Below are 8,791 nucleotides of genomic sequence, written 5' to 3'. Positions count from 1 at the left end.
GGGGCCTAAAAATGCGTTGCTTACAACGCTTTTTTTTTTCATTTTTAATCGATTCAATTGAACGGGTATGGGTCGTTTTTTCTCGAAATTTAGTCAACAATCGGAGACTTATTGTCTCTGGCTACTGTTAGGAGAGATGAAAACGAATGAAAATCGACCCAATTGATGGCTAATACGGCATGAAAATGGTCAAAAAACCGTCACCTAAACTTTTAATTTTAATCTTGATCGTTGAATGCCAACAAAACTTAGCCATCAGATCTAAAACTGTTACAAAAATGTTAAGAAATATGTTACACAATTGTTACAATATAAGTGTTACACGAGTATAACGCTTATAAATGTTATAAAATCATTGTTACAGATGTTGTTGCAAAAGCTGTTACAAATTGAGTCACAAAAAACAAGCCTCTACTTTGGTCGTCCCAGCGCTGCTGAAGCAGTCATCTAGTAGTATGTGAAAGAATATTTTTTTACTTCCGTTGGAGGAGAAAGAAAGTTGGAAGGTTGTTAGGTTGTTTTCAATTTGGAAAGTCAATTTATAGATTTGCATGCACGTCCTTTTTCAATTTGAGCATGGAGTTTTGTCAGTAATTGTGCGTTGATATAAAGAATGAGGCCAAAAATGATAGCCGGCAAAGTAAGGTTTGTTTACAAAAGAACTGCTTTAGGATATTTACGGACAAAATTGAGTTTTGCGTGCCGTGTACATCCATATTCATTTTGCTTGTTTTTCATCCTGCCTGCAACATCGACAACAATGTTTATATGGCCGAGTTGGTCTAAGGCGCCAGCTTAAGGTGCTGGTCCGAAAGGGCGTGGGTTCAACACTTCATTTTTGTTTAACGTCATTTTTTATTTTTTTTTAAAGTTGGTTGCTAGAGCCTCAACTGTGGATGAATCTACTTTTTATATGTTCTCTATAAATACATAGTTTATTCTAGGATTTATTCATCCAATCAATATTATTAAGTTTTGCTTAACTTGGTTGCTAAAAGGATTCTATCGTTTTGTTGTCAGATCCTGTCAGAACGATGGCCGGAGCTCTTGTTCAATTGGCGAATATCATTGATGCTTCTGTGTATGGAAAAAGTCATCATAACAGTAAACAAAGAGGAGTAGCCAACGGAATGTTACGTAGTAATAGTGTTCAAATGCGGGGAGGGTCATAACTATGTTGGTACTGAGCAGATATTGCTAGGCCTTATCGCTCAAGAAACTGGTATTTCTGCAAAGGTTCTGCCTGTTTTGGTACGTACTCCACAAGAGAGACTTGTTTTGAGACATACTGTGGAAGAGGCCGGACGAAATTATATTTGCCCCGAGCACTGGGTTTAAGTAACACCAGGCATCAGCCATGAGTTATTCAAGTAACACCAGGCATCGCCATTGCTCTCTTAGTTTTTCTTTATCAAAGTTTCCATATGTCAGCGCGATTAATTTGGATAGCACTTGGGTCGTAAATTTTTTTTTTGCTCAGTAAAGTAAAGACTTTATTAGAAAAATGAGAGCATGCAAAAGAGCAGTGAACCACCAAAATTACAATAAAAACCAATAGAAGGAAGGCCCTCAAAACAGAACTACCCTAAGGAGTTTCGAAAAAAACATTCCTCCGGTTTACCATGACCTCATCGATAGAAATTCCAGACATGGAAGGAGAGTATCTAGCCCACTGAAAAATACTTAACTTGATACGGTTGATGATGTTTTCAATTGTTTTTTCTTTGTTGTTGAAGACCCGATGGTTGCGCTCCAACCAGATAATCCAAAAGATCTCGGCATACATTCGCTTCCACACTTGGGTCATAAATTTTAACTACTATAAGAAATTCAATCACTGACATCTTTAGGTTCTGCCTACAGACATCTTAAGTTTGTAAACACTCATTTGCAAGAGAACGAGCTTGGTACAAGCCTTCCCGCCCACCAATTTACGTTTTGCCTGCAGACTTGCCAAAAAAGAAATTCAATCAGCTGGTATTTTCTCAATCCAAAGGCTTTTCAAGGGCAAAACGCGGACTAAGGGGATCGAACCCTTGACCACGGGATTAAAAGTCACACGCTCTACCACTGAGCTAAGTCAGCAGACTCCTGTTTCATCATTTCTGGAATTCGCTCTTGCGGTTTTTCTTTATCTTGGAAGCTTTACTCGACAAACAACTGAGTCAAGTTTAAGCAACTTTTTCGAATAAAAAAAATGTCTAAGAAAATTCCCCTCTGCAATTTGTAAATCCGCACCCCAACTCTCTTTACTATCATCACTCTTTGTGCTCTATCAACAACACTTATGAGTTATGATTAAACCCCCGGAAAGCTGTACCCGATGTGAAAAAAGCCACTGCAATGCTAGACATGTTCTTTGGTAGCTGGCTGTAATAAAATTCTATTTGTCCAATTGCATTAAAAGCCACAGCTAAATTGTGGCACTAACCATAGTGCTGATATGGAAAAGTTTTCTTCGCTTGATTTTCTTCTGCTAATGCGTTCACTATTCCTGCAACAGCCACGGCTATGCATGAGAGCAATAACCCGATATCCATTCTTATTGTTGCACACTAGACGAATTGCTGACTTTTTGAGCATAAACAACAGCTATATTCACGGATGAGAACAACTAGACGACATTCACAATCACAAGAGAAAATATTTCAAAAAAAATATGTAGGGGCTAGTTTCAGTATTAGGTTATTGCATCTTATGCTAAAAAGAACGAATATTCACATTTCTAATACGTTCTTGCCCACAAATCACTAAGAAACCAGCCTAGCAAATATGGAGAGAGTACATGATAGTCATGTTCTTTAAATAATTTGTTATTACCAAAACCAACCTCATCTTCTTTCTCTGCATGCGCCACATAATTAGTTTGTGAGTTAAGCGATACTAGGCGCTATACAGAAATACTGACAGAGTCAGCCTCTTAACTCCTTGAACTTGAACTATAGAATTATACCAGTACCATGCTTAGGGGTCATGCAAACTCAAAAACTATACACTAAGAAACAAATACACTTACCTAGAGATCTCTTACTTCGTTTAGCGGCTTCTTCAGTTTATCACTGTTTTCTGTCTCCTCACTTGGACTTGATGATCTTTCACTAGATTCCATAATGTTTGCATCTTTTTCTCCTAATACCATTGGTGAAACTAACATATTCTTGGAGGGATTGCATCAGTAATAGAGTTGCCAACATCCACATCCATTTTGGCAGATGATGTTTTTGCTTCGAACCATAAATTTTGTGATGCTCATAGCATAGAAGCCCACCACATGCAGGGTCTCCGCATTACCTTGTACAATATTGCGAATCAATCTCATTTCTAAAAGTTATCCTTGTCCAGTTGTATGTTTGGGTAACAGTTAGTAATTTTTCTTTTCGAAATAAACTTAAATTATGCAACTATGAATTATAGTACGTGAAAGAATGTGTTTTTACTTCCGTTGGAGGAGAAAGAAAGTTGTAAGGTTGTTAGTTTATTTTCGGTTTGGAAAGTCAATTTACGGATTTGATGCACGTCTCTTTCATTTGAGAGATAGCCCGCAAAGTAAGGTTTCATTTGATATCGTTTTTCATGTTAGTACATGCTTTGTGTTGGCATGAGAAAAAAAGAATATGCCCAGTGGTCAGTTTGCGATCTTTGTTTTGTTAGTTTGTTTTTAATGCGCCTGCGATCCAGACAATAATGTTGGTATGGCCGAGTTGGTCTTCATTTTTGGTTTTGTCGTAGGTTCATCAACCATGCCTGTATATCCAAGTGAAGCTTTGCTTTTGCTGCTCCCTCCACCAGTGACAACTGATGAAGCATAGTTCCAACCAGCCATCTGCATACTTCGGCCAATTACATCAAGAGGGTAAGCAATTGTCTGGCCAACAGTTCCTGCAGCAGCTCCGCACATGAGCCTCGCGATAATGCCCAGCTCAGAGTTGTTGTCGAGCAGTCCTAATGGCTTGGTCTCGACCAACCTCTCTTTCAAGGATTCATATACAGCAAAGTTCAAGAAAGATGCAGCTTTGAAACATTCAACAAAGAATCACATGTCACTGCTTTATTGAGCGTATGATAGCCGTTTAGAAAGTCAGGACCACAATAAGAAAGCCAAACAGTACTTACAGTGCTCATTGTTGTTTTACCACTCCAATTATAACTCACCAACTTCGATATCAAACTCTACTCTTCACTATCTCTTCCTTTTGTAATAAGCTTTGTTGGAGACGCACTTTTTTCCCTTTGCTTTTATATCTGGACCTGAGACATTCATCATGCATCTGATTCTTCTGATGGTATCATCGGTTGTTTACTCACTGTCCTAGTTCGCAATATCCGAGTCGAAGGCATTTTATTCTTTCCTCACTTTTTACGGAAACAACTAGACACTTGACCAGGTTTGTATTAGGAAATAATATATGAGAGTCTATATTTATGAGATATGCACATTAAGTTGTGAGAGTTTATGTTAGGAAAGTGTCTATGTTTAGAGTTTGATCTTAGTTAGGAAAGTGCCTTGAGTGGTTGTCAAGTTTGTGAACAATATAAATAGGCTGTTGAGCCATGAAAGTTGACACGCCGAATTATTTTCAATGTAGTCTTTTATGCTTCCGCGTTTATGCTCTCCTCTCTCTTGCTCGATCCTTAACATGGTATCAGAACAAGGTGAGAGGAAGAGAGAGGAGATGAAGAAAGGTTTAAAAAAAGTTAGAAGAGTTTTTCCGTTTAGGGTTGAAAAAAAAAAAAAAAAAAAAAAAAAAAAAAACAAAACAAAACGGCGCAAAGTTCTAATGATAATTAAACTGGTGTTTGGTTTTGCTTGAAATTAAGAAGACGTAAGGTATGTTGCTGCTCCAAAACCCGTTGCCTGTCAAGCCATGTTGCTGTTTTTCAAAGGAAGGAAGATGCTGTCATGAAAGCTAGGTTACTGTTCGTAACTTGTTGGATTGGAGAACAAGTTTTGGTCGCTGTTAGATTTGTCAAAAGCAGTGATGCAGTGAGGATGGATGCCGTAATAGGATCTGTTGCCAGTTGTTTTTCTTGGAAGATTGGCGGTTGATCGATGAATCTGAGTTCCAGTTTGGTTAGAGTACGGAGCAAACAAAGAAGAATTGGTGAGTTCGTGTTGGCTGTCGAGAGTTGACTGCCAGTTTCTTGTCACGGGTGAACACGAGAACAGAGATGTAGAAGACTCGCTGTTGAATGCGGATTAGAGTTGATTAATGATGAAGATGGAGAATACTCAAGTGTGGATACTGGTTGTTGTTCGGACGTGGAAAAGTCTGTGGATCAAGATGATAACTTGGGTGGAAAACGTTGCTGCTGATAATGGTGAAGAACGATCAATGATTAATCATGCTGCCGTTAATGGTGGTTATCAACGGACAGATGGGTGTAGGTTTTAGAGGTTCTTACGATGGCATCAATCCAGCAATGACGATGACTGGAGATGAAGTTTGTTGCCTTTGGCAGTGATAATGAGGTGATGTTGTGCCTCGGTGATTGCCGGTGATCACAGCGGTTTTGGTGATGATGCTGAGAAGAACAAGGAAGAGTTTATGGGTCTTACTGCATAGAAGGGGAATCTAAGTGGTTGTTGTGATGGTGAAAGTTACGGAACAGAGTTATGATGTTGGGGTTTCACGACCTAGAACAAGTACTTGCTTACTGTAACAGAAGCAAGTGTGACAGTTCTGTCAGAGGTATTGCAGAAAGCTGTTAAACATGTTGGAAGAAGTGAAGTGTGGTTGAAGAGTTTGTGGCAGAAATTTGGAGATCCTACAAAGTGTGGCAGACTTTGTAAAGACGACAGGATTGTGAGAGAATCTTAAAGAACAAAGAAGTGTGAAGGTTTCGCAAGAAGTGCGTGACTGGAACAAGAGAGAAGAAGAAACAACATTCATGTTGTGAAAAAGAAAAAAAAACAATCACCAAGAGGTGATGAGAAAAAGAACAACAATAGTAGGTTAAAATCCTATGAGTTGTCGAGAGAGTACACAAAGTATTCTATCAAAGAAACCAAGAAACCAAGAGTACAAGAAGTATTCTACCGAAGAAATGATTGGGACCGTAATGTCCTTAAACTTCCGAAGAGGACCGTAATGTCCTAAAACTATGATTGGGACCGTAATGTCCTAAAACTTCCGAAGGGGACCGTAATGTCCTAAAACTTCCGAAGGGGACCGTAATGTCCTAAAACTTCCGAAGGGGACCGAGATGTCCTAAAACTATGAAGATGGGACCGAGATGTCCTAAAACTACGAAGATGGGACCGAGATGTCCTAAAACTACGAAGATGGGACCGAGATGTCCTAAAACTACGAAGGGGACCGAGATATCCTAAACTACGAAGATGGGACCGAGATGTCCTAAAACTACGAAGATGGGACCGAGATGTCCTAAAACTACGAAGGGGACCGAGATGTCCTTAAACTATGAAGGGGACCGCAGTGTCCTTAAACTACGAAGATGGAACCGAAATGTTCTAAAACTACGAAGATGGGACCGCAATGTCCTTAAACTTGAATTGGGACCGAAATGTCCTTAAACTACGAAGAGGACCGAAATGTCCCTAAACTATGAAGGGGACCGAAACGTCCTTAAACTACGAAGGGGACCGGAACGTCCTTAAACTACGAAGATGGGACCGTAATGTCCTTAAACTTCCGAAGGGGACCGAAACGTCCTAAAACTACGAAGAGGACCAAAACGTCCTTAAACTACGAAGATGGGACGGTAATGTCCTTAAACTACGAAGAGGACCGAAATGTCCTTAAACTACGAATAGGGGACCGAAACGTCCTTAAACTACGAATAGGACCGTAATGTCCCTAAACTTTCGAAGGGGACCGAAACGTCCTTAAACTACGAAGAGGACCGAAAGATGTCCTTAAACTACGAAAATGGGACCGAAAGCGTAATGTCCTTAAACTATGAAGGGGACCGAAACGTCCTTAAACTACAAAGAGGACCGAAACGTCCTTAAACTACGATCTGAAGATTTTTTTTCCCGCAAAAGCGTTGAAAAAACGAAAGAAGAAAACCGAAGTTAAATTTCTTTTGTCCAAGATGGGCATTCGTGATCTACATGCTCCATCTTGAGGGAGGGTATTAGGAAATAATATATGAGAGTCTATATTTAGGAGATATGCACATTAAGTTGTGAGAGTTTATGTTAGGAAAGTGTCTATGTTTAGAGTTTGATCTTAGTTAGGAAAGTTCCTTGAGTGGTTGTCAAGTTTGTGAACAATATAAATAGGCTGTTGAGCCATGAAAGTTGACACACCGAATTATTTTCAATGTAGTCTTTTATGCTTCCGCGTTTATGCTCTCCTCTCTCTTGCTCGATCCTTAACAGTTTGCCATCGCCGTAGTAAGTATTCTGTTTTTTCGATTCTGCAGGAGACTCCAACACCTGGTCACTATCAGATGATTGCTTGTCAGAGTTGTAATCCAGCCCTGAGAAGTCAGAGTAATTCTCAATACTCGCCGCCGAGCTGTCAGAGTAATCAGCAGCACTCTCTCCTGAGTAGTACTTATTCCATCCATCCTCCTCCATAAACCTCTGTGAGTCACGTATTATTTCATTCAACATGGACCTCCACTCTTCCACATTCAAATCAAGCCTATTGTCCTGGTAGTACTTGACGCTTCTGATATCAAGTGACTGTTTGATGCCATCGAGTTTCATTGCAGGAATGGAGTATATCTGAAGCACATCGCGCATGAAGTCCTTGAACACGAATGTCATGTTAAACACCGTCATCTCAGGTTTATCTAGCACCAAACTAGCAATTTCGACCTCTTCTAGTGTGACAACAAAGAAAGGTGCTTTTACGAGCTCAACTAGGCAAAACCCAGTCAGGCAAAATACACGCGGTTCCTTCAGGGGAAGTTCCCCCTTGAATCCATGCTCCCTCTGTACCCTTCTCCATAAAAGGTTAGGCAACGGTCTCCAAATACGACCAACTTCAGCGAGAAAGTTGCGCATAACTCGATTAAGATCCTCAAACTCACATGAATGATGAGCAGATCTCTTCATTCCCCTAAAGGTATGCACCATATGGAACTGGATATCCTTTTCCATCTTGGTCCCCACCTTGATTGGGTTGTGCAAGTGCGAGTGCAAGAGAGGGGAGATGGTCTCATCTCCAACTTTGTTTTCCTCTCCATCTTGAAAGAAAGCATGTTTTACATTACTGTACATGATATCTATTTGGAAAGGTGAATAATGGAAACCATTCAAATATGCTTCAAGGTGAATATGTTTTCCTCTTCATCTCTCTACGAGTTCCTGTCACCACTGCTGGATATATTGACACATTAGATAACCGTACACGAGGGAGTTTTCCTTGTAGCAATTCAAGTTTCTTGGGAGAATCCGAAGTGGTATCATTTCCTTCTCCGAAGAGTTTGTTGTACATCTCAACGTTGTATAGAGGCCTAATGACCCCCAACCTCTCATAAGTACCTTTGTGCAAGGTACGTGAAAGATTAGCCCGGTATACTTGTAACGGTTGTCAGACCTAAAAATCTCCTGATACAAAAGGTCTGGACGGTAACGCCCCATAGGCTTCAAATGCTTGCTGAAGCTTTCGGAGTCGTTTCCCAGTAATTCATATTCCTCCTCCTCCACTAGAAGAGAACTGTTTAAGGGAGAAAAAGAAAAACAATTAAAGTTAACATATGGTCAAAAAGAAGCAAATAATCATGGTCGGTATAATACTCCCTCCGTCCCACTATTAAGTGACCTATTTACTTTTATATTTTGTCTCACTATTAAGTGACCTATATCACTAAACAA

At 39.9% G+C, this 8,791-nt stretch overlaps 1 protein-coding gene and 1 non-coding gene across 2 annotated transcripts; both read right to left on the bottom strand.

Annotated features, from left to right (window-relative positions):
- Nucleotides 1–2,013: 2,013 nt before the first annotated feature.
- Nucleotides 2,014–2,085, bottom strand: TRNAK-UUU. The gene has a single exon. It is a non-coding gene; the product is annotated as a tRNA-Lys (tRNA).
- Nucleotides 2,086–3,658: 1,573 nt separating this feature from the next.
- On the bottom strand, nucleotides 3,659–8,194 carry LOC113296493 (FACT complex subunit SPT16-like). Its single transcript, XM_026544797.1, has 2 exons — nucleotides 7,351–8,194; nucleotides 3,659–4,011 (listed from the first exon to the last, which is right to left on the bottom strand). Exons 1-2 carry the CDS (start codon nucleotides 8,192–8,194, stop codon nucleotides 3,659–3,661), a joined length of 1,197 nt encoding a protein of 398 aa, XP_026400582.1.
- Between the last annotated feature and the right edge of the window lie 597 nt (nucleotides 8,195–8,791).

This window comes from Papaver somniferum, chromosome 7 (genome assembly GCF_003573695.1).
Source record: "Papaver somniferum cultivar HN1 chromosome 7, ASM357369v1, whole genome shotgun sequence".
Lineage (NCBI taxonomy): Eukaryota > Viridiplantae > Streptophyta > Magnoliopsida > Ranunculales > Papaveraceae > Papaver > Papaver somniferum.
This window is presented reverse-complemented; position numbering and strand designations above follow the sequence as displayed.

Coding starts and splice junctions, on each gene's coding strand:
- LOC113296493 (XM_026544797.1), bottom strand. CDS start 8,194: ATGTACAGTAATGTAAAACATGCTTTCTTTCAAGATGGAGAGGAAAAC. Junction 4,012..7,350: donor GAATACTTACTACGGCGATG/GCAAACTGTTAA, acceptor AATGTTTCAAAG/CTGCATCTTTCTTGAACTTT.